Source organism: Phoxinus phoxinus, assembly GCF_949152265.1.
Source record: "Phoxinus phoxinus genome assembly, chromosome: 25".
Classification (NCBI taxonomy): domain Eukaryota; kingdom Metazoa; phylum Chordata; class Actinopteri; order Cypriniformes; family Leuciscidae; genus Phoxinus; species Phoxinus phoxinus.
The window spans coordinates 4,680,128-4,707,346 of NC_136900.1; the positions used below are offsets into that span (position 1 = coordinate 4,680,128).

Here is a 27,219-nt window from a genome sequence, read left to right on the forward strand (position 1 = left end):
ATCTAACTCTGGGGGATACGGTGCATAAGCTACAGTCCCAAAAAGTCGGCGTGTTCCTTTAATTAAATGTAATAAATCAAAAGTAGGGCTGTACACTTGCATAAAATTGTGAGTGTCTTTGAATATTGAAGCTCAAAAGTCTGCATGTCCTGCGTTTCTCTGTGTGAACGAGCGGTTTAATTTATATTTCTCATTTTCAGCATCTTCCGTCCTACTATATAAGGGAACTCGACATGGACTTCTTCTCCAGATCTGGAGTCCACAATTCACCACTTTATTCGAATTTCTGTGTGTATCTGATGATAGTTTTATCAAAGGTCTTCACTACAGCCCTCCGAAATAAAAGTTAGAACAGACATGTATGACTGTTGGACAGCAGAGTATACTTCTCAAAGTAATAATAACAATATAATACAGTTTATATAAAATAATTTTTAAGGAATATCACACAATATGTTGTCCATGTTTTAATTCAAACTGTAAGCCTTTGTTGTGCAAGACATTGCTTGCCAAAAATGAAAGGAATCATTAAAATTTAGTTTGATTACATTTGGTACAATTATATTGTTAAAGTGTTATGCATTCTTTTGATTGTCAAAGTTTTTGATAATAAATTTGAATATACAACACAGAATCCTGAACAATTAAAATGTCTGAATTCACAGAATTTCTGGAGAGAAAAAATGAATAGGGCGCTATCACATTAATTGTAAAGAAAGACTACGCCTCTGCGCACATATATATTCAAACGCTCATACCTATAGACTGAACACATGATATGCATGTGCACGCCGTCTGCGTTTTCACAGATTCACGTTTTTGAATATTTTTTTTCAAAACTTGCACCTTGGAACCTATTTTTTTGCTATTATCACTGTAAAGCTGCTTTGAAACAGTCCATATTGTTAACATTTTAGTAAATGATTGAATTGTTGTGCTTGGTTGTCAGTTTCTGAGGCTCATCTGGTGGAGTTCGTTGAGAAGAAGGACCATGAGGTGGTTTTGAGTGCGCTGAGCCGGTTCATGGACAGTGAGAATGTGGTTCTGCAAGTGCTCAGGGTCCTCGTACCACTGGCTGCTCCGGGTAAAACACAGTCACTCAAGGCTTTATGATCAATGTCTAGCATTATCATTATTAACAACACTAAATAAGCTTCTCTTTCTTGGATCTAGCCAGCAATGTTGAGATTCTGATGTCCAAAAGCGTGAAATGCTACAGCCTAGTGTGTCAGGCTATGGAGATGTGGCTCGACTCGGAGCCGATACAGGAGGCCGGCTGCTGTTTGTTACGGAAACTGACATCAGGTGAGCCCCAGGTCAAAGGTCATGTTGAAACAAGGATGTTCGTATAACATTTAAAAAGTGGTGTTTATTTTGAATACCTTTTTTTGAGTTGTGTTGTCTTGTTTTTGACTTTTACCAGAGAGTTACTACAATATATTGGTGCTGAATGGTGTCCATAAAGTAGCAGTGAAAGCTTGCGTCTCGTATCCTGAGAACGCCACAGTGCAGATCCAAGCCCTCTCCTGTCTGAGTGCGCTCGGTGAGTACATATGATTAATATGAACTTGATAGTACAGTATAAATAGAGAACCCGGCCCTCCACTGGATCCCTTGGAGCCCACACTTGAGATGTATGCTGCTTTTTTCTGATTATTATTTGTCAGACTGTACATAGATTTGGGGATTTTGGACATTTTCAGTGATCAATTTACATGTGAAATTCAAATTCAAGGCGCCAATATCTTGTTTGTTTTTTCCCAGTGGAGTGTGTTGTCCAGAATGAAGGGTTGGAGAAAGAGTGTGAGGAGGACGGGGTGGAGCAGAAAGTTCTGGTGAAGAACGAGTCCACTCAAGCGGAGGAGACGCTCGTGTGGAGAGAGGCGTGTTACACGGCTTTAGAGAGACATGCGGAAGACAGCACAGTACAGGTGTCCTGATTTACAGTGCAGAAAACATCTTATCATCTCAATATTTTGCTTTTACCAGAGAATGTCTAATAAGGGGAGAACTGCCACTCTTAGTAAACTTCCGGCTTCTGAACTGGTTGCAGTTCCACTCTGGCTCCACATGAGGGCGCTCACAGGACGAGTGCAGAATGAATGGAGGTCTATGGAGCTATACCCCTCAAAATCCACTTTTCTCAGGATATAATTTTTTGTCTAGTAATTTGAATGTTGTATTCGAAAGGAGATGCAAAGAAATTGCACATTGCTGGTGTTTTTAGATTTTTTAGAGTCACTTATTTGCTTTTAAAAGTCTTTTAAAATGTCAATGACGTCTTACACATCGTACGACCAGAGATACTGTAAACACACAACACAGCTGACACAGGTAAACACACAACACAGCGGACACAGGTAAACACAGCACAGCGGACACAGGTAAACACACAACACAGCGGACACAGGTAAACACACAACACAGCGGACACAGGTAAACACACAACACAGCGGACACAGGTAAACACAACAACACAGCGGACACAGGTAAACACACAACACAGCGGACACAGGTAAACACACAACACAGCAGACACAGGTAAACACACAACACAGCTGACACAGGTAAACACACAACACAGCTGACACAGGTAAACACACAACACAGCTGACACAGGTAAACACACAACACAGCTGACACAGGTAAACACACAACACAGCGGACACAGGTAAACACACAACACAGCTGACACAGGTAAACACACAACACAGCTGACACAGGTAAACACACAACACAGCTGACACAGGTAAACACACAACACAGGTAAACACACAACACAGCGGACACAGGTAAACACACAACACAGCTGACACAGGTAAACACACAACACAGCTGACACAGGTAAACACACAACACAGCTGACACAGGTAAACACACAACACAGCTGACACAGGTAAACACACAACACAGCGGACACAGGTAAACGCACAACACAGCGGACACAGGTAAACGCACAACACAGCGGACACAGGTAAACGCACAACACAGCGGACACAGGTAAACACACAACACAGCGGACACAGGTAAACGCAAAACACAGCGGACACAGGTAAACACACAACACAGCGGACACAGGTAAACACACAACACAGCGGACACAGGTAAACACAAAACACAGCGGACACAGGTAAACACACAACACAGCGGACTCAGGTAAACACACAACACAGCGGACACAGGTAAACACACAACACAGCGGACACAGGTAAACACACCACACAGCTGACACAGGTAAACACACAACACAGCGGAGACAGGTAAACACACAACACAGCGGACACAAGTAAACACACAACACAGCGGAGACAGGTAAACACACAACACAGTGGAACACAGGTAAACACAACACAGCGGACACAGGTAAACACACAACACAGCTGACACAGGGAAACACACGCGACACAGCTGACACAGGTAAACACACAACACAGCGGACACAGGTAAACACACAACACAGCGGACACAGGTAAACACACAACACAGCGGACACAGGTAAACACACAACACACCGGACACAGGTAAACACACAACACAGCGGACACAGGTAAACACACAACACAGCGGACACAGGTAAACACACGACACAGCTGACACAGGTAAACACGCAACACAGCGGACACAGGTAAACACACAACACAGCGGACACAGGTAAACACACAACACAGCGGACACAGGTAAACACACAACACAGCGGACACAGGTAAACACACAACACAGCGGACACAGGTAAACACACAACACAGCGGACACAGGTAAACACACAACACAGCTGACACAGGTAAACATACAACACAGCGGACACAGGTAAACACACGACACAGGTAAACAGACAACACAGCGGACACAGGTAAACACACAACACAGCGGACACAGGTAAACACACAACACAGCGGACACAGGTAAACACACAACACAGCGGACACAGGTAAACACACAACACAGCGGACACAGGTAAACACACAACACAGCGGACACAGGAAAAGTTTCTGCTATAAGACAATCTGGTCCCGCTTCGGATGCCACGATGCCATCAAGCGGTATCTCTGGTCGTAATCAGCCCTTCACTGACCAATCAGCGTTCATTAGCAGAATGCTAGCGTGTTATGGGCAACAACAACTCAACCTGTAAGAAATCAAAAGGACATAAGTACTCGTTCATTCAACTTTCGACCTATAACCCATGTTGAACTTGCAAAACCTACAATGAAATCTGAGATTTCTCAACGGCAATCGGGTGAAAGAGAACAAATTTAGCCGTGTAGCTCCATAGACTCCCATTACTTTTGCACTCGGGCGATCGCCCCCAGTGGAACTCTGGTGGAACTACAACCAAAACTCGGTACAATAGGACTTAATAGGGAGTGGCCAGGCTCTCCGTAGACGGGCTCTGCTTTTACTAATGTGGATATGTAACTTTCTATTTCGTTGCCCAATCAGGAAGTGGCATGTTGGGCCTTAAACAGCTTGCTGCTCCATTGCAACACGTCCAGACATGTGGAACTGGAAGGAAGGTGCGATTCCTTCATATTACATAATTGTTTTACTTACAATAGGATTATTACACAGATCATTTTATGCTTAAGGGAATAGGGGTGTAACGATACCCTCATGTCACGACTCGAAACATATCACGATATCACGATAAACATACTAAACAATACTATATTATTGCAATATTCCAAGACCTATGATAAAAGGTTAAAAAAAATATAATACTAAATCTGATATTATATTGTGTCTGTAAATAAATAGGCTTGGACTTGTTGCTGGAAACCCAAAGCACAGGACAATAGTGACACCAGAATAAACATATTCATGATTCTGGCCCTGAAAATACAGAATTTCTTTAGACGAATATGATTGCAATCTGTCACTGACTAGATATATTTAAAATAAAGTTTTGGCCACTTTTTAGACAAACATTCAACATTATCAGGACCCACAAATATTCCCCTATTGCATTATTATACATTATTTTTAACATTATAGTTTAATGTAGTACTGACACTAAGTCATGTTTCATGTAAAAACTATGTAAAAAAATGTTTTATTTTGGGTGGACTATACACAGTACATATTGTTGCAGTTTTGTATTGTGATATATTGTGACACTATATATTTTTATATATTTTTATACCACTATAAGGGAATGATTTTTAATAGTTTTATTCCTGCATTTTGACACAATAATCAAAAGAAACATACTTATTATATTTCTATATGTATAGAGGTTATGACCCTCTGCGTACTTGTGTAGTTAACACTGTTATCGTCAAGTTGCTGAATACTGAATAGCTGAAGATATTTAAATGTAGGCGGTCACATGTTAATGAGCTCAGGTTGTGATGTCGTAGTTATGAATATGATTGTTCACACAGGCCTCCTCTTCACACACTCATCATGGCAGCGATGCTTCTGCACTCATCCAGTGTGGGGGTGTTTCGAGCTGCCACCTGTACATTACACACACTAATACAGCACCACAGTGAGTATGCAGAGATTGTTATTGCATAACCTTATTATATGACATGTATAATCCACCGGATGGTATTCACTTCAATTCAACTCCAAAATGAACTGGATTATTTAGCATTTCGCATGCCATCCATCCTTTATAATATGCATGATTAGAATCAGTGGATACTAAATTATAGTACTACAGTCTGTCAAAGATCATTAGTTAATGTATGATGTGTGTGCTTTTAGATTAGTACTGCCCGCAATCTTATGAGAAATAATTTGACACCATTCTCTAGAGAAGTAATATGTATTTTGGTTCTAACAATGGTTTACTTTTATAATTCATAAAATTCATGTAAGTTTGGATCAAATTTTCAAATTATACTCCCCTGCTTGTCCATATAGTTTTCTATTAGGGCTATGAAACGATTAATCGTGATTAATCGCATCCAAAATAAAAGTTTGTGCTTACATAATATATGTGTGTGTACTGTGTATAATTATTTTGTGTATATAAATACACACACATGCATATATTTAAGAAAATGTGTTTTTTATTTATAAAATATTTATATTTCTATATAATTTAAATTATATAAAAATGTATATGCAGTATATAAATGCAAATATTTCTCAAATATATACATGCATGTGTGTGTATTTATATATACAAAATAATTATACACAGTACACACACATATATTATGTAAACACAAACTTTTATTTTGGATTCGATTAATCGCGATTAATCGTTTACAGCCCTATTTTCTATGTACATACTTTTCATAAATATACTAGTTCTTTAAATAAGTATTTGGCCAATTTTACACAAAACAATAAAAAACTGACTATTTTTTACAGAGATGTATGATCCCTTGTGAAAAAACTGTTTAATTGTATTTATTTAATTGTACTTATAGTGTACTTCATAATTTAAAAGTATATTTTTAAGAAGCTGTACTTGCAGATTCTTGTTTTTTAACACGCTTATTGTTAGTACAATTTGTAATAAAATCAAATAAAGTTTTACTTTAAAGTACATTTTAAATCAATGTTTAATAAACTTTTGTCGTGCTTTGAAGAATTTCACTTATTTTGATGTGTTGACTGTCATTTTAATTTAAACTAGGGTGTTATTTGATATTACATTTAAAGATAATAGATTTGTTCTTTATCTTTAGAAATGTGTAATTACAAATATATTTAAAATACATGACATGCAAGTTTCAATAGAAATGATATTGCATATAAATTATATGCATATTGCATTTTCAGTACACTTTAACCATATTTCAAAGACAATAGAAGTAATTATGAAATTAAATTTGAAGATGTACTTAGGTTCTACTTAAGCGGGTCGAAAAAGCTCAACTTATTGCATTTTATATCAATTTAAACCATTGTACATTTGAATTTCATTGCAGTTAACATTCAATTAAGTGTCCAAAAAAATCAGTTCACACTTAAGTATATTATCTCCATAACAAATACTATTTTTAAAACTATGCTTCTTCTTCACAAGGATGTCTCTCAGAAATCGCTTAGCTTGTGTTTCTGTGACTTCAGGAAGGATGAGAGATCTGCTGCTATCACTTGGCATCCATTTCAACATCGTGGATCTGATGCGGAAACACGCGAGCTCCAGTGACGTGTGTGAAAGCGCCTGCAAACTACTTCACACACTCTTCCAGGGAGCGTAAGCACACGCACTTCCCACCTCTGATCAATGACAGTTTATTATGACGTGTGACCGGCGAACACATGAAACTTTTGTGTTCCTCCAGGAGGGCCAGTCTTGATGAAGGGGCCCTGGTTCTCGGACAGATTCTGATTGCGCTGAAGGCACACAACTTCGTTCCTGAAGTTCAGCTGGAGGGACTCAGAGCCAGTTTAGTGCTTCTCAGCCCAGGTAGAGTGTCTGTCTACTTACTGTAATGCAAAATGCCTGCGTGATTTCTGACTCTGTCTTATTGTGAACACAGACAGGAGTTTAAGAGAACATGGCAACTCCGTCGCGGATCCTGACACAGTGGGTGTGTCTCTGCGGGTCCTGAAGAACCAGTGTGTACTAGAGGGAGCTCACACTGTCTATCTAGAGGCACTTAATAGGGTAAAACGTTTGTTTCTTACAAGCTAAAATAGTTCAATAATTCAACATGGACCATAATGCTAAATCTTTTGCTCACGAGAACTTAACGGGATGTTCCTGGTTCAATGCATGTTAAAGTGGTGTACATTTTCAATGTTAAAATTAATATGTAAAGACAACTAGAGCATTTTCACTAAATTATGATTTAAAGGGGTCATGATATAATTTAATGTAATTTCTATTTAAACGTGTATGTTATGTATTTAAAGTGCTTTATTATGCTATTTTAAAAGTTCCTAATTTTGTTTCGGAGTCTCCCAACAACAGGTTTACAGGTCAAAAAACACTTTAATTCTCTCATGATATATATATTGCACATCACCACATTGTTCAATGATTCCCAAATGACTCTAAATCCCTCCTTTCCGCGAGCTACTCTGCTCTGATTGGCCGGATGACCCAGTCTGTTGTGATTGGTCTACCGCGTACAGCGCCTGTCGGAAACGAAACACCCATTGCCATAACTGAACTTCAGCTCCGGAGGCTTCCTAAAGCTCAGAGATTGCACACACTGTAAAGACAGCCACGACGGCGGCCATTTTACCATATCAATCCTAGCGTGAGTCCGATGATGAAACATTGGAGGAACTATCTATTCAACCCGAACCTCCATCGACTCGAGCAGGACGTTTCTCAGTGATACACTACCGGTACTCAGTTTGAGGAACATTATGAGATGTTGCAGCATTGTTACATTATGACAAGTTTCATAGCTTAAAACATCCTTCTCATTATAAACAAAGCATTTATTTAATCATTATTATACATCATCGCACCATAGGCCCCACCCACTGGCGTGATGAACGAAAGTCTTCTAGGTTAGGAAAAACGTGTCAGTGGGTGATTACCGAGTAGTGCTGTCAGACTTTAACTTGTATTGGACCCGTAACATTTCTTTTGTTACATTGGACTTGAAATTTGTGGCTTTTATTTATCTTTTGAGTAAATGTGTGAAGTGTTTCATTTGATGTTTGTGTGTTTAGTTTATCAGTAGTAAGGAGATTCAGGAGTGTGGACTTGGCGTACTCTCAGCGCTAGCCGACTGTTCTGGAGCTGTGGACCTCATGTGCCAGCAGGGGGCGATTGACACGGTTCTTCATACGCTGCAGATGTTTCCACAGGAACGCGGTGAGTCTAACCGCTTCTCCATCGCAAGCTTCAACTTCTAATCCCAGCCAGACTTGGTGTCAACATAACTTCTGGTCCACATTGCTGCTTATTCTGGCCAAAAACTGCCCACTTAGGACTAGGGATGGGAATTGAAAACCGGTTCCTCTTGAGAACCAGTTCTAAGTTGTATGAACCATCGACATTGTATGCCCTTGACGTTAACGAGTCCTCTTATTGATGCTCCTGAGACTGTGGTCCCAGCTCTCTTCAGGTCATTGGCCAGGTCCTGCCGTGTAGTTCTGGGCTGATCCCTCACCTTCCTCATGATCATTGATGCCCCACGAGGTGAGATCTTGCATGGTGCTCCAGACCGAGGGAGATTGACCGTCATCTTGAACTTCTTCCATTTTCTAATAATTGTGCCAACAGTTGTCGCCTTCTCACCAAGCTGCTTGCCTATTGTCCTGTAGCCCATCCCAGCCTTGTGCAGGTCTACAATTTTATCCCTGATGTCCTTACACAGCTCTCTGGTCTTGGCCATTGTGGAGATGTTGGAGTCTGTTTGATTGAGTGTGTGGACAGGTGTCTTTTATACAGAAATCTTATCAATTTTCCATCCCTACTTAGGACCGTTCACACAGAATGGGTTTTTGAGTTCCACTGTGCTGCATTTCCATTGAAAGCATGCTAGACGGATGTGTTTAAATATTGCGCTCGTGTCTCTTGAAGAATCTCTCGCATGACATATTATTCTAAAAATGCGGTGCTCAAGTTAAAAGAAGACCTGAAAGTCATCTTTTAGAAAGTCCTGAAAGTCAACAGTCAACGAGCCAAAGAGAGCACACGTCACTCCTCTCCTCACGAAATTGCACTGGTTGCCGGTTGCCGCTCGCATCAAATTCAAGTCACTGACGTTTGCCTACAGAACAACCACTGGCACTGCTCCCCTGTACCTGAACTCATTAATTCAGACTTATGTGCCGTCCAGAAACTTACGCTCTGCAAGTGAGCGGCGTCTGGTGGTGCCATCACAAAGAGGCACGAAATCTCTCTCTCGGACCTTCACCATGACTGTTCCCTGCTGGTGGAATGATCTGCCTAACTCAGCCAGAGCTGCTGAGTCTGTAGCCATCTTTAAGAAACTGCTGAAGACGTATCTTTTTTGGCAGCACTTGAGCACTTGATCCAGTACTACTAACACTAACACTTTCTTTTCTATTCTACAAAAAAAAAAAAAAAAAAAAAACTTGGATTGTACTGTGAAGGGTTATAGCACTTACATACTGTTGTCCTACTGCTAGTTTAATTGCTTCTATTGTTTCTCATTTGTAAGTCGCTTTGGATAAAAGCGTCTGCTAAATGAATAAATGTAAATGTAAATGAAAGAGTTAGTTCACCTAAAAATGAAAACTTTGTCATCACTTACTCACCCTCATCTCATTCCTAACCCATAAGACTTCTGTTCATCTTTGGAACACAATGTTATTTTGTGAATTCTGTCCCTCCATTGAATACAATCCTAAATTTAATCTGATCATCATATAAAGCAATCGAGTCTCTTCAGAATATTTAGACTAAACCGCTCAATTCATATGGGTTCGTTTTACGATCTCTTCATGAACTTTTTGAAGTGTCAAAGTTGTAGTTGCGTAGCTGTCAAGGGAGGGAGAGACATCTCTCAGATTTCATCAAAAAGATCTTCATTTGTGTTCTGAAGATGAACGAAAGTCTTAAGAGGGTGAGTGATTAATGACAGAATTTAAATTTTTTGGGTGAACTATCCCTTTAAGTTTTCCTTCAACTTCCTTGTGTCTCATGTTTTTAAACATAAAAACACATTCTGTGTGTATAAGACAGGAAGAGACCATCTGACTGACATAGGTTTAAAAAAAAAAAAAACGCACAAAAAGCAATTTAAAAAGTGCTAAACGTCTTACGGAGGGTAGGGTATGTACTGTAAACATCACAACTGTATAATAATCGAAACTCATCACCATTTTGTAGATATTCACTACTGGGCTCTTAGTCTCCTGTTTCACCTCATCTCTAAGAAGAAGCTGTCCCGTACGGTGGTGCCTGTACTGGCCTTTGTTTTGGTCAGCTCTGTACGGCAACACAAAGAGGACACAGTCATGCTTCTAAAGGTAGTTCACTACAATTATTATCAGTTCAAAATCAATAGGGTTGTTGTTGTTGTTCTAACAGTGTGTGTTTTTGTCCATTAGGGATTTCAGGCTGTGTGGAAGTTGTTGGACACCTGCTCGAGTGCCGCAGCATGCCTGCAGAAAGAAGCTTTCGAGAAAGAGATCTTTCAGGTCCTGCGGGAGAAGACGGCAGACCAGCGTCGAGATCCAGTGAGAAAATTAAACTAAAAGACTCAAACAAATCAAATAAAAGCAAGATCCCCTGATAAATCCCAATTTTGCTGGGCTTCAGTTGCAGGGAATGAGTTGCCTGTGCCTGTGTAAGATGGTGGCGGACACCGAGATCATGTACATGCTGCTGGAGAGAGCGTGTGAGGACGGAGACGTGGACATGGCAGAATGTCTCATTAAGCTGGGCGCTGACATCAACAAGAAAACAAAGAGCGAGTCGCTCATATATCAGGTCTGATTTATGAATCTTAAAGGAATATTTACAACAAATGAAATCATAGTTTATTCATTCTGTGGTTTTAAAGGGGATGTTTTTACTCTTTTCACATTTGCCAATCATAAAAGTGGTTATTTACATATAGCAATATGGCAACAGCCTGTTTAATTCTAATTGAATGGATGAACGATCAATTGATGGATGGATGGATGGTTAGAGAGGATGGATGATCGATGAATGATCAATTGATGGATGGATGGATGATCGATGGCGATGAATGGATGGATGATCGATGGACGATAGATGGATGAACAGATGGATGGTGGATGGATGGACGATGGATGGATGGATGGATGGATGGACGGACGGATGGATGGATGATCGATGAACGATAGATGGATGAACTGATGGATGGTGGATGGATGGACGGATGATGGATGATGGATGGATGGACGGATGATGGACGGATGGATGGATGGATGATCGATGAACGATAGATGGATGAACGGATGGATGGTGGATGGATGGTCGGATGATGGACGGATGGATGGATGGATGAATGGATGATCGACGGACGATGGATGGATGGATGATCGATGGACGATAGATGGATGGATGGATGGATGATCGATGAACGATCGATTGATGGATGGATGGATGATCGACGGACGATGGATAGATGGATGGATGGTGGATGGATGGATGATCGATGGATGGACGGATGGTTGGATGATTGATGAACGATAGATGGATGGACGGACGGATGGATGGTGGATGGATGGATGGACGGATGATGGATGGATGGATGAAATTTGATGATGGATGGTGGATGATCGATGAACGATCGATTGGATGGATGGATGGATGGATGGATGGTTAGAGAGGATCAATGCATTGATGATCAGTGAACGATTGATTGAACGATGGATGAAATTTGATGATGGATGGATGGGATGGATTGATCTCAATCAGCTTTACTATGCACCGAAATCACTTTACAGTCATATCAGGGGGTCTCTCCTCAAACACCACTAGTGTGCAGCATCCACTCTGACTCATTCCACTACTTTTATTCAAGAAAGCTTGACTAACATTATAACAGGATCTTTATTGTCCTTCCTAGCACTGAAGAAGATGTTGCTGTGTTTTCAGGTGTGTGATCGGGGGGCTCCTCTGGCCTTGCTGGAGCTGCTGGTTTCTGCAGGTGTTCATGAGCAGCAGTTGCGTGGAGCTCTGAGCGTGTGTGTCAGGAGGGGTGAGGACCCTGTGGTCACGCTCCTGCTCAGGCGTTTGGGCCTGGACCGCTCCAACAGCGCCCTGTGCCTCGGGAGCTTCCGTCTCGGACAGATGAAGGCAACGTGGCTCAGCGCTCTGCTCTCTGACTGCAGGACTCAATCTCCAACAAGCAACGAGAACAGTGAGTCTATTCACATGATCTGGCAATGCCTAATGTTGTTTGAAGTTTGCCATGTATCTGACAAACATATTCTGGGGTCATTATTCACTAAAAAAGTTCAGAATGTTCTTAAATACAGATTTCTATGTAATGTTCTAAACATGTTTTGAAAAAAACACAACAAAAAAGTTTTGAATATCAGAAAAAAGGGTAAACATTGTATTCACTAGCACAACCAAAAATGTCTGGATTACGTTCATAACCTCTGTTCTCTGAGTTGGGAGCAAGATGCTGCTTTGGTAGCTGACACTATGAGATCACCCCAGGGTGATGAGGCTGATTGTCGATATTGGTACTCTTTGCCTCCGAACACGAACCTGAGACACGTCTTGATGATCTGAATATGGAAATAAGTAACTTTCAGATCCACTGTGACAAACCAGTCTCATGGTTGAATCGTCAGAATATACTTCTGTGTAGAATTGTCAAAAAGTACAGACGGTACAAAGTCGTTACTGAAATTCAAAAATGTGATCTGTTGAACGGGTTCTTAAACCTCTCTGATTGGCCATTGTGTTCACTTGCTCAACATATGTCTGTGATTGGGTACAATGATCAACAATGACATCTTTGACGCTCTTCACCGAGCGCTTACACAAATACACATGGGAGCGCTTAAAAGCAGGCGTCTATCAGCAAATCCCTATATCCATATAGATGCCGCTTTTAAACACTCCGTCCTGTGTGTATCTGTGTAAGCCCTCGGTGAAGAGCATCAAAGACAACATGTTTTTGAATCGTTGATCAGTGTAGCCAATCACCGACATATATGTTGAGCGTGTCAACACACTGGCCAATCAGAGACACATGTTGAGCGTGTCAACACAATGGCCAATCAGAGACATATATGTTGAGCGTGTCAACACAATGGCCAATCAGAGACATATATATTGAGCACGTCAACACAATGGCCAATCAGAGACATATATTGAGCATGTCAACACAATGGCCAATCAGAGACATATATGTTGAGTGTGTCAACACAATGGCCAATCAGAGACATATATATTGAGCACGTCAACACAATGGCCAATCAGAGACATATATATTGAGCACGTCAACACAATGGCCAATCAGAGACATATATTCAGCATGTCAACACAATGGGCAATCAGAGACACATATGTTGAACGTGTCAACACAATGGCCAATCAAAGACGTATATGTTGAGCACGTCAACACAGTGGCCAATCAGGTGTTTACAAATTCGCTCAACAGTGCTCAAAATGCTAGAGGGAAATGCTGGTATCGTCACATTTTTAAATTTCAGTACCGACTTTGTACTTAAGTCGGTACTTTTGACAACACTTCTTCTGAGTCAACATTCTGAATATGCTCTTGACCAGAGAGTAGTTTATGCGTAGCCGGTCCAAAATAGGACCTCCATCCTTCTGTGGCACAAGAAAATATCGGCCGTAGAAATCGCTCATCTCCTGAGGGAGGAAACTCCTCTATCTGCAAGAGCAAGTGGACTCACTCACTAACGTGCCAAGCAGTCTGTTGAAGCGAGGATATGATGCTTATGTCTGAATTTGGGGCTCCACTGCGGGGGAATACAGGGTGAGAGGTGTACTCATTTGCCGGGATGCAAGCATAGCCCATCTCTACTGAATTATTGAGGCTGGTGAAGTCGGGCTGAGCAGCTGCTTCCACAATCTTGACACCTTGATGTGAAGATCGTTGATGAATGGCAGCTTCTGAGCAGGAGCAGGAGTGAGAGCCACTCGGGAAGCGCTGAACATCCTGAGCTTCCTCTGGCCAGTCAATATTCAGCTTCTCCGCGGCTCGAGCAATCATGTCAGTGAGATGTCAAAGCGTCACCTACAGTCGAGTAGAATGAAACTCGGATTATTTGCAGTTAAATATAAATTTTATTTATTAAATATAATTAAAATTAAATTAGATTATATGCAAATAGCTGAACTTTAGAGGGATTTTGTTTTTGAATCACTTAAAGGGATATTTCACCTCTGGAAAGATAATTGTGTATTTAAAATGGGTCATTTATGTAGAAGAAATGTGAAATTATTTTTGAATTTGGAGTCTTCTAGACTGAGAAAAGCCAGAAAATGTATTTTTGGCTTATGGGGATGAAAGACAACAACTCCCAGAATGCACTTGCTTCGCTGCCCTAGGAGGCCACGCCTACCGGTAAGAGCGCAGTTAAACAACAAGGCTAGGCTACTAGTGAGTCTCCGTGAGTCTGCCCGGTATTTTGATGTCGCCCAAAATGTCCAGGATTCGGTTTTTGCGTTCTGCAGTCGCCATTCATCATGTTTCCTGTGGCGAGCAGGACGAGGCTGACGGCCGCGGGAGAATGACGCGTGGCCGGTGGCGTGATTACTGATGAGCGACACCTGTGAGACGCACGTACCGGTCTCCTATCTCTCACGGAGGAGCAAGAATTTTCGTAGCAATGTTAAAACGTACATCAACCGATCATTTGTTTAGCGTTCATGTCAACACTACATTCAGATTCACCAATCGGAATGAATTTAGTTCGATTGAAACAAAAGGTGTGCATGTAAACAATGAATGGCAAATCCCGGACATTTTGGACGATCTCGACGGCCGGACATGTCCGGGGAAAAGAGGATGGTCACCGCTACTACTCAGCCTTCTCCACAGAACAAGAGCCTGTTAGCTTAGCTTCCAGATAAAAGATGGCTGACACTATTTGTACATTCTGTGAGTGAGATCCCACCCTCTATGGGCGGATTAAAAACATGCGGATCTAGCGCCTTCTACTGGCTGTAGTCTCTAGCCTCTGGCCAAAAAATCCAGACGCCATCTGACGATTTTTGCGTCATATGAGGATTTTTTCCAGACTAAAAATACATAAATCTCATCTCAGGGGGATATGAGGCAGGGGGGAGCACGGTAATTCGAAAATAATACTGGCTTTCTACTGATACAAAGCTTAATGCTAAATCCTGAAGAATCCCTTTAAGTACATTTTGATATGACATTTAACACGACACCGCTCTAACAGAAAAACCCTTAACACGCTCCGGCCGCCCATCCGCACAACAGTGTCTGGTGTCTGGAGAACGCACTCCCTGAAATAGGTTCAAGGGTGCAAACGATTATCCGCTATCTCTGCGTAAACCTCAAAACCGCAAACCCACGGAAACGCAGATGGCGGCGTTCAGTCCATAGGGAAGTGACCTTTTATTTAACTAATTTTTGAATTATCAAAGTACATTTTTTAAATATATATATATATATATATATATATATATATATATATATATATATATATATATACTTTTAAGATTCAAGTGCACATTCAATCAAATTAAGCACACTTGTTTTTTAAATTCTCTGTCTAAAAACCATGGGGCTTGTCTTTACTGCTTAAAATAAGTAAAGGAACACCAGTTTCTACACCATTCACAGAAAGTTCAAGGAAATCACTCGTGGCTTCTAGAGAATCAGTTTGTCACTACTATTACTATACTCTTATAAGTATGTAGGGAATTTAATTCTACATAATGATAACTTGACTAAGCCTGACTGTTGATGGACAATCTTTTGTTTGCGTCTCTTAAGGTAAAGGTCAGCGTTTGGCCAGACAGATCGTGTCACTCCAGAGGAGGAAAGAGTTTTTGGGAGTCAGTAGATTGCAGAGTGATGTCAGCACATTCGGATATTTTACGGATGAGGAAAGTGACGACTCGCACATTTCCTTAGACGAAAGCTTAGACTTCGTGTTTGATGACTTGGAGAGTGACGGTAAGATGATTCCCACGGAAACACCAAGTCGTTTCATTTGATGTGGGTCATTTTTTTGATGTGGGTCATTTTTCAATCTCATGATATGCTGAAAAAGTTTGGTTGTATTAATATTATAATTAATGTTGACATAAATTATTATTGCAGTTGATTAATCAATATGCATATCCTGTTATTAATTTAATACTATTACCGTATTTTCCGGACTATAAGTCACTCCGGAGTATAAGTCGCATCAGTCAAAAAATGCGTCATGAAGAGGAAAAAAACATATATAAGTCGCACTGGACTATAAGTCGCATTTATTTAGAAATTTATTTCACAAAATCCAAGACCAAGAACAGACATTTACTCTGGAAAGGCGAGTTATTCAACTCCACAATAGCACACAGAACAACAGGCTGAATAGGTGTCTGGTATGTTAGCGTAACACATTAACAGTTATTCAGCTGCACAATAGCATCAAGAACATATTCCTGGGGCTGAATAGGCTAAATTAACATAAGCCAGCGAGTCCAACAAGTTACCGGTAAGCAAGTTCACCAAACTCCGCGATCTCATTCCACAACACTGAGCTCTTCATCCTCGGTGTCGCTTCTGAACAACTCCGCTAACTAGAGCGCCCTCTCGCGGCTGCAGACGGTAATGTTTTCTCTTGGTTCATCTCAGTCAGTATGAATTCATTTTGATATATAAGTCGCACCTGACTATAAGTCGCAGGACCAGCCAAACTATGAAAAAAACTTATAAGTGCGACTTATAGTCCGGAAAATACGGTAATTGACTCACAACAAGAAAATTACACTTACAATATTATAATATTATTGATCTGATAGAATGAATGTGCTGTTCCAATGGTAGGGAGTGACGGACCTCCACATGGAGTATTGCCTTTCAACGATTCACCAGAAGTGGGCAGAAAACCTGCTTGGAGAAATCACAGTCAACGTAGACGTACCAACTCCGAGGTACCAGATCGAACAGATGCACTTTTGGAGAACTGTGTGCTTGGATTTAACAATGATTAATATCTTTTGTACAGGGATGTCACCGTGAGACGGATCCAAGCATCCCTCTGTATAAGCGCTTTAACTCTCACAACACTCGAGGTACACTATACTGCACAACAAGCTGCCAGACATGTCAACTAGTTCGACTAGTTTCACCCGACCAATGTGTCTTCTAATGTGTTAACTCTACAGGGCAGGGTTTGGTGGAAAGCTGGACTCCTGGTGCAGTTCCTCTGGCCATAGACAAAGACCCCATCCGTCTGCTCGACCTATCCGGGAATGAGCTGAGCAATCTGTCCTGCTTGACGGATGCGAGCTCTCTTAAGCGACAGATCGAAAACCTTCTTCGGCTTGATCTGAGCAAAAACAGTCTATCAGAGTTTCCCAGTGTTCTCTGTCAGGTGTGTGGAAACACTTTGACTTATTAAATTAGTGTTGTCAAAGTTAACACTAGAAGTGCCAGAATTTCATAACTCAAAACTGCCACGAGTGGTCATTTTAGCCGCTATATTCCAAACTCTATATCTTTAATGATACTTGAGAGATTAGTGCATTTATTGTATTAGGATATCTTTTAAAAACAAAACAACACCAAACTGTACATTTATACAAGTTTAATTATACATTTATAAATAATAATATCATTAGTAGCCTACCATAATTATCGCATATTCACAACAGATAGGCCATATTTCCATATCCATTCAACATAACTCAGAACAAGATAATAACAACTAAAAGTATCTTATTTAATTATAAAACATTTTATTTTAATATAATAACAGAGAAAATAGTCTAATAACTCGTATATAATCGAGAATATCTACGTAAATAGATAGCGTAGTCAGGTATTATTAGCCTATTTCTGATCAACAATTTTAATCGAATATACTTTTTGTTTGTAGAAATTAGCATATCAAACACTCAGGACCGCTACTGACCTTTCTGTTGACAGTGAGAGATACAAAGGTCAACCGCTGGAATTGTAACAAAAGAATACCTCGAAATTCAGTGCGGTCAATATGACCGTTTATGGCCGAAATAGGTAAATATGTTTTTTTGCCTCGTGTAATTTATATGAAAAACATTTTAAATGAAAATACAGACACTTTTAGGAAAAGTCAGGAACCAGCATGATTTTATTTATTTTTTCAACAAAGTTATTGCAGATATAAAAATCAAAACGGTCAAAATGACCGAGATGGCCGTTCTAGTGTTAACATGAAACCGCGTTCGAAACCCATTCTGTAATGTTTCCACAATGTATTCTATTCACAATGTTTCCGTGAACATGTTAGTTACTATCCTTTTTACCCTGTAAAAAAGAAGTACACTTTAGCACACTTTTAAAAAGAGTTCATGTTATGGAAATTATATACTTTAAAAGAATATACGTAAGTGTGAACTGAATGTAATGTTTTCGGACACTTAATTGCAATTATATAAAATGTATTATAGTCAGGGTTACTTGAAACAAAATAAACCTTAACTAAAATCAAATAAAACCATTCAAAAACTTAAACTTAAACAACATTTCTCATTTTCTTTTAGTTTGACTTGATGTACTATCAATGATAATACAATAACACTGATTATAGTTTAAATTTATATCAATTTTTTAGAGTGCTTTTTGACCCACGTAAGTAATCATAGTATAAGGTTAAAGTGACCTTTATTTTCACTGAAATATGTATTTAAATATATTTGTAATTACAATTTTTTTAAGGAAGTTGCAGTTTAGTACATTCAAAGTATATTAACTTGAAATGTAATCAAATAACACACTACACTTAAAATTATAATCAAGTGTATGCGCTTTAGTTTGTTAGTCAATTACAGCAAAAAATAAATGTATTTTTTTAAAGCACACAAAAAAATGTAAACATAATGATTTAAAATGTAATTTACAGTAAAGCTGTCAAGAGTTGCTGTAGTAATAAGCGCACGGCAATGGAAGTGCAAATGATAATAAATAATAAATCCACAAAGGGAACACGTAAAATAACACCAGGAACAATATAATACACAACCACGTACACTGAAATAACATGGAACACTAAAACAGAAATACAAACATGAATTAAAGCGCACTCAACACGTGACAGAATAAGTGAACACACACATGCTAAAGTTGACTAAAAAGAGGAATAAAACTTTTTTTTTTTGGAAATTGATCTTAATGCCTTAATTTAAAAAAATGAGGAAACCTCCAACCTTTTAAGGACAACAATTTTCTTTGTGAATCAATAATGTATCGGAAATAAATAAATGTTCTTCCTTAAAATACAGTGTGCATAAGTCAGCACACCCCTATGTTAAATTCCCATAGAGGCAGGCAGATTTATGTTTTTAAAGGCCAGTTATTTCATGGATCCGGGATACTATGATCCTGATAAAGTTTTAAAACGTATTTTAAAACCATACCTAGAGATGTTTCCTCATTTTTTAAATAAAGGCATTAAGATCAATTTCCAAAAGATTATAATTTTTTCCCTCTCTTTAGTCAACTTTAGCATGGGTGTGTTTATTTATATATATATATATATATATATATATATATATATATATATATATATATATATATATATATATATAAATAAACACACCCATTCTTCACACCCTTTCTTTTCCTCAGAATTTAAGAAGTCTAACCCGTCTAGATCTCCAAGGGAACCAGTTGCAGTCGCTTCCTGGAGAACTCCTGCGTCTGCCGGCTCTGAGCGCGCTCAATGTGTCGCACAACTGCATCGGCCCGCTCCTGCTGCTGGACCCCACTGTGTGCAGTCCATCCTTACGCCAGCTCAACCTCTCCTTCAACCAGATCACCGTCTTCCCCTTCCAGCTGGGCCAGGCCTCGGGCAAACTGGAGGAGCTCTCGCTGGAGGGGTGTGTATGGGGCGATCGCCTTTCTAGAGGCCTGGGCTGTCATTTCTTTCATTGGTCCTTCTTATCATTTTTTGGGGGATATACATAAGCAGTGTTGTGTATAACGCGTTACAAAATAAAAAGTCGTTTTTTCGGGTAAAAAGTAGAGTAACGCGCTACTACTGAAAATTTGGTAACGAAACGTAGTTTAATTTTTCAATTCGCCACAATGTTACTTTTCCCGGGGACAGATTTGACAGCGACACTGTCTTCTCAGCTGCGCGCTTGCTATAGTCACAAGCTCTGCACGGTATGTGACAGAAATTTCATTTTGCATATCAAGCTAAATAATATTCGATGATTGTTCGAAAATCATACCTCTCCCCCCACATGCTCACCGGTAAGACGGCGTTCACTCAAATCCCGCTCCCCAATAAAATTTCTCTGTACTGTCGGCTAATAGGCCTAGTTGTTGCCTAGTCATTAAAGAAAACGATTAATTAAATATTTATTTATTTATTTAATCTATGTTGATTATAAGAAAAGTGAAAAGCATGAGTAAGATTATAAGATGCGCAATCGGGAGACAAATGGAGTGGGCAGAAATGATTTTGACCACTTCATTAAGTATGTTTTTGTAGAAAGCCTTTCTTTAAAGTGAATTTCGTTTTATATTAATTGTATCTTAATTTTAATCAATGTTTCATCAACCAATTGCCTGGATTTAATAAATAAGAAGTAAATTAAGCAGGCGATATAATCAGGACTTCTCAGGAGCTCCGCGCCGGCGCGTGAACTGGAGCTCGTCTCATAAATGAACCCAAACTCAGCGTATAAGCTTTGCCTCAAATACCTGAGAGATATATAGAAGGCTTGAAATGTGTACTTTTAAACAAAACTATTCAAAACGAAAGAAAACAGACTCTGCTTATGTAATCCGTACGAAATGTGCATTTCTCTCTGCGCGTTTACTACTGCGATGATCGCGAGTCAGCGTCAACTTCATCTTTGCAACCGACACTGACAGAAAACACTTGTTTATTAATAAACTATTGAAAAGTCTCCTTGCTATATTAGACATATTCATAATCATTACTTTTGCCGGTTCTTTGTGACATTTTTCATGAACATGTCACCACCGCTCAATAGTTAATATTGTTCTTTGGTGTTCACTTTACAGGTTTTTTTAATAAAAAATATATATTTTTTCTATTTCAAAGTCTCTCTTTTTTTTCTAGTTTTTTTTTCTTCTAGTTTTTCAATATAGAGTTCATAGTAGAACTTTATGTAGGCCTACACATTTAGGAACAGATATTGGGTTCTGCCAATAAAAGCAACGTAAAAGTAACGAGTAACGTAAAAAGTTACTTTCCAAAGACATATCCATATATTAGTATAATATATATTATTTTCATATAAAGTAAAGTAACGGATTACTTTTTTAAGAAGTAACGAGTAACGAGCAAACACTACTTTTTAAAATTAACTTCCCCAACACTGTACATAAGTGTAAAAAAGGTTGTATGCACATATAAACCGTTTTTTTTTCTTTTTTCTTCTTTCTTTCAGCAATCAGATATCAGAACTGTCTCTGCCTCTCTGTCTGGCTGAACTGAAAGTTTTAGATGTCAGCAAGAATCAGGTTAACATGGTTTCAGAAAACTTCCTCACTGAATGTCTGAAGATGGAAACTTTTATCGCTTCTGTTAACCAAATCAGTAAGTCTGCCAACTCTTTAAAGCAAACGTGAATCAAAATTCCTGTCTTAAAAATAATTTTGTAATATTTCATTAAAATATATTAACTTGAAGAAGAATATCTCATTGGCTATGCTGTTAATGCTAGTCAATAGGAAAACTTATATTTAGTAATTGTGTTAGACCAGTGTTATTTTACAGTTATTTATATGCTATTATAGTATTTATTGATATTTTGAATCACCTTTTTTGCATTTTCAGTTTTTTTTTGTGTCATTTATTGTTTTTATTGCTTTTTTATATCTCTATATAATTTCATTAATTTAGTTTTATATAAATTTAGTTCAACTTCATGAACTTTTTTCAGTTAGTTGCCTAAACAACATTGCTAATTTTCAGTTTAAGTTTAAAGTTATTCATAATTTTTTTAAAATATTTAAGATATTTTTTGTCTTCCTTATTTCATTAACGGAAAAACAATGTTTAATACTTTTAGCTTTAGCTAACAATACAAACCCCTGTTTTAGGATACTGTTGTAAATAATGCAGCCTTTCTACAATTTTAATAGTTTACAGTGTAATTTAATGCCAGTTAACATTGCTATAATACACATTAACACATATAGTTACAGCGTTAATAACCACGAATGGTATTGGGTGCTTACTTTTCACCATCCAATCAATTCACATTTGTCACTTTACACATTTGAAATGTTGTTTCACGAAAACTAAGATGGAAAATCATGTTCTGTTTATTGTTTCTGTTGTTATTAACAGTCTTGTTTTCATACAGGTTCATTGTCACACCTTCCTTCAAAAATAACCACAGTAAAATTATCAACGAACAATTTTACAAGTGTTCCTGAAATAATCATGAACCTGCCATAGTAAGTGTGTTTTCTCTCTCTCAGATTTACATAATAATAACAATGCATACTTCAGATTTACCAACAGCACCTGTGATATGCTTTAAAATATGTACATTTACTTTTCCTTAAAGGGTTAGTTCACCCAAAAATGAAAATAATGTCATTAATGACTCACCCTCATGTCGTTCTAAGCCCGTAAGACCTCCGTTCATCTTCGGGACACAGTTTAAGATATTTTAGATTTAGTCCGAGAGCTTTCTGTCCCTCCATTGAAACTGTATATACTGTATACTGTCCATGTCCATAAAGTTAATATAAACATCATCACAGTAGTCCATGTGACATCAGTGGGTTAGTTAGAAGTTTTTGAAGCATCGAAAATACTTTTTGGTCCAAAAATAACACAAAATAAGACTTTATTCAGCATTGTATTCTCTCCCGGGTCTGTTGTGAATCTGCGTTCAGGACTCCGCAGTGACGCTGCTGACGTAAGACGCTGATGACGTGTTATCTGGTGCGCTCGAGCTTCGTTTACAGTCTGAGGGAGACGCACGCTATATTCAAGCTATTCTACATTGTTTGCGTGGATATCATTTTTTTAATGGTGCGTAAATGTGCATGTCGCGGATGAGACACTTTTACAGCGTGCGTTTCCCTCAGTCTATAAATGAAGCTCGGGCGCACCGGATAACACGTCATCAGCGTCTTATGCCATCAGCGTAACTGTGAAGGATTGACAACAGACCCGGGAGAGAATACAATGCTGAATAAAGTCTTATTTTGTGTTATTTTTGGACCAAAAAGTATTTTCGATGCTTCAAAAACTTCTAACTAACCCACTGATGTCACATGGACTACTTTGATGATGTTTATATTACCTTTATGGACATGGACAGTATACTGTATATACAGTTTCAATGGAGGGACAGAAAGCTCTCGGACTAAATGTAAAATATCTTAAACTGTGTTCCGAAGATGAACGGAGGTCTTACGGGCTTAGAACGACATGAGGGTGAGTCATTAATGACATTATTTTCATTTTTGGGTGAACTAACCCTTTAAGTTTGTAAAAGTGTTGTGTCTGCAATAATGCACTGGGCTCCAGACAGAATAAAGTTAAATAATCCTAAAATTACTTTTGTTTTGCATTAGTAAGTGCAGTTACTAATAATATTACATGTTTGTTTATTGGAAATTTGGCAGTAAAGCACTGAGCTTTAATTGAGATGTAGATATAGTTATTATCTTTTATTAACTACAGTAACTTGCAAAAACCTCACTTTTTTAGGGACGGTTAAATATTCTACTCTTATGTAAATGTACCAGTTTTCTTCCGTAGTCTCACGCTGAACTGCCCGACTGCTTCAGTGGTTATAAAAGAGCCGCTCTTTACTTGCTTTGTGTGTAATTCAGTCACAGTTTGAAGAAAAGTGTTTGTTTTTCATGAGACTTTGTGACGACTTGTTTGAGTGGAAATGGCTCCTCTGCCACCGTCTACTGGTTATAGTGGACATCTCATGTCTTATTTTTAATAATAAGTTTAATAATTGTATTTTCATACTTTATTAATGATCAATTCATCATTTCTAAATGAAGTATCGCATTATTTACACACCAGTTATTTGGGAGTTGTCAGTGGCTCATAAGATCACTTAGATATTGTAAGTAAATGTAAAAAATTCAGGTAGTTATAAAGTATTTAGTAGAGGTCAGTTAACTATTTTTTGAGCTCATCTAAAGTGAGGACTAGTTATGTCTTGTAAAGCATTTATAAAGGAGATTTAAAGGCTATTTTTTCTTCTAAACAGAAAAAGGAAACAAACACAACACAGTGATACAGAACATAGACATATTTACAGCCTTTACATCTCCTTTGTAAATGCTTTACAAGACATAACTAGTCCTCACTTTAGATGAGCTCACAACAACAGTTAACTGACCACTACTAAATGCTTTATAACTATCTGAATTACAGTAGAAATACATGTTGATAAAGCATTTACTAACACACTAAGTAACTATGGTAACACTTTACAATAAGGTTCATTAGTTAATGTATTAACTAACATTAACTAACTAACCATGAGCAATACATGTGTTACTGTATTTGTTAATCTTTGTTAGTTAATAGAAATACAGCTGTTCATTTTTTGTTCATGTTAGTTCGCAGTGCGTTAACAAGATACTGTATACGTGCAGTTCATTATTAGTTTGTTAACTAATGTAGTTAACTAATGTTAACTAACAAACTTTATTGTAAAGTGTTTCCGTAACTATTACTACACTCAAAAAAATTACTCTTTAAAATAACTTAATTCAATTATGGACAGTGGTTCCACACAAGCAAATTAAGTTGTATTAACATTAATGGATTTGTTTGACTCTATGTAAGCTCCTTGTGTTTTTACAACACAACTGAATTAAAAAATAGTAATGAACAATCAAATCCATGAAATTGATTCTCTGTAACTTAAACCGGTTAAGTTTAGCAAAAATACTTTGTTTATTTAAAACTGGACTGAACAAAATAAAGTGTGATGGATTTAAATGATTTCTCAATTGAACTTCTAGACTATAGCTATGAACTAATAAGAGCACTTATTAACATTTTAAATGTTAAGTTTTACAATGCTCCTTCAGCCACAGGAAATTAACTTAATTGAATCAGTCCGCACCCTAACCAAATGCTCAACTCTTCTCCACAATGGTAACCCACTGTAATTTAAATGGTTCTAATAATCACAATGTAATCGAATATTAAACACAATTACACACTATCAAGTCTTCCTCTTTTCTCATTTTCTCAAAAACACATAAAATAACACTTAATTTCAACATTTATTCTCTCTTAATTTAGCTATATGCAAAGCATGCTGGGAACTAAGCACCGCCCAGTTTCAGATAATGCAACACAAATCATTCATGTAATCCAACGCAAACAGATTAAGTAAACTTTAAATTCCAAAATTAAACCCTTTATATTAGTTTAACGATTTATAATTAAGTATAGTGGAAAATTATACAGGTTAAGTTAATTAAACGCAATATAATAGTGTTTTGGAGGTAAAATAAATATATCTGTGTTACTTTAACAAAAAATAATTGGGTAAAAACAACAGTGCCACAAAACCATTTTTTTGAGTGTATATGTATGAATAATAAGATGTATGAATGTACATTTAAATAGTTTATTAATCATTAATCAATTACTTACACTTTTTTAAGTGATCTTATGAACCACTGACAACTCCTAAATAACTGGTGTGTAAATATTCCAATAATTCATTTAGAAATGATGAATTGATCATTAATAAAGTATGATTATACACCTTATAGATATGCTTATAAATCAAGTATAAAGCATGTATAGCTGTATTTATAAACTGCTTATTAATGTCAATGAATGCTTTATAAATGATGAATTAACTAATGATTAATAGCGTGCAGTGTTACTAAAAAGGTAAAACTTTTAGGACTTTGAAAAGCTGGAAAAGTGAGAGGCACTTGAAAATTGCTTAAATTTCACTCTCAAATGTTGTACAAACCCTGAGATTAATAATAAAAATAAAAAAACATTCTGCCACAATACCATGGTTACAGTTAGCGTTACACATTTTTGTAAACTAAAGGCCAATTTCTACTTCTGCGTTGCGTGCACGCAGTAGGTACGGCGTAGCATACGCATAGACGTGTACCATACGCCGTACCCTTCGCCGTACCCTGACGCGCTCCTCCTCAAAAATGTAACTACACGTCGTGACGACGCGGACCGCAAGATCTGTGATTGGTCGGCTTGGTATTATTACGTTTCCTCCCTACGCGTTTCCGGCGTGTTCTTCTGCACCGCCCGCCATTTTTAAATTCAGAAGTTCTGTAAATTCAGAAATTTCACTAAAATGTACTGTTTTTCCAACTCGATAAGCTCCAGCTCCAACATGATCCGCTCTCTTTCAGTCGCCAGTGCTTGTAGTAGCCAAATCAAAACAGCCACGAGGAATCTATACACAGTGGAACATTAAAACTAACGCCAACAAGCGTTTCGGCGATGCAACTGCAGAGCAACGCAGACATAAACGCAGAAGTATAAATGCTCACGACGGCGTCGCCTACGTGCGTAGCCTACGATGTACACTACGGCGTACACCCGACGCAGAAGTATAAATCAGCCTTAAGACTTAGAACTTGCTCTCCTAAAGTCTTCATAATTGTATAATTTGCACTCTGGCTAAAGATGCTGTTAATAAAGCCGAACTTGTTTTGAACTTGGAAGGTT

General features: G+C 38.3%; 1 protein-coding gene across 1 annotated transcript in view; it reads left to right on the forward strand.

The window, feature by feature from the left end:
* The window catches only part of lrrk2 (leucine-rich repeat kinase 2), a 78,160-nt gene that overhangs the window by 6,789 nt on the left and 44,152 nt on the right, over nt 1–27,219 (forward strand). The window contains exons 6-26 of the mRNA XM_079602981.1: nt 950–1,084; nt 1,174–1,305; nt 1,424–1,543; nt 1,765–1,931; nt 4,441–4,514; nt 5,382–5,488; nt 7,030–7,159; nt 7,248–7,372; nt 7,446–7,573; nt 8,596–8,740; nt 10,727–10,866; nt 10,948–11,076; nt 11,159–11,329; nt 12,467–12,731; nt 16,323–16,505; nt 17,367–17,473; nt 17,548–17,614; nt 17,708–17,916; nt 20,151–20,401; nt 21,950–22,098; nt 22,871–22,964. Of these exons, the coding sequence (XP_079459107.1) occupies nt 950–1,084; nt 1,174–1,305; nt 1,424–1,543; nt 1,765–1,931; nt 4,441–4,514; nt 5,382–5,488; nt 7,030–7,159; nt 7,248–7,372; nt 7,446–7,573; nt 8,596–8,740; nt 10,727–10,866; nt 10,948–11,076; nt 11,159–11,329; nt 12,467–12,731; nt 16,323–16,505; nt 17,367–17,473; nt 17,548–17,614; nt 17,708–17,916; nt 20,151–20,401; nt 21,950–22,098; nt 22,871–22,964 (3,028 nt within the window). The remainder of the gene's footprint in view (nt 1–949; nt 1,085–1,173; nt 1,306–1,423; nt 1,544–1,764; nt 1,932–4,440; nt 4,515–5,381; nt 5,489–7,029; nt 7,160–7,247; nt 7,373–7,445; nt 7,574–8,595; nt 8,741–10,726; nt 10,867–10,947; nt 11,077–11,158; nt 11,330–12,466; nt 12,732–16,322; nt 16,506–17,366; nt 17,474–17,547; nt 17,615–17,707; nt 17,917–20,150; nt 20,402–21,949; nt 22,099–22,870; nt 22,965–27,219) is intronic.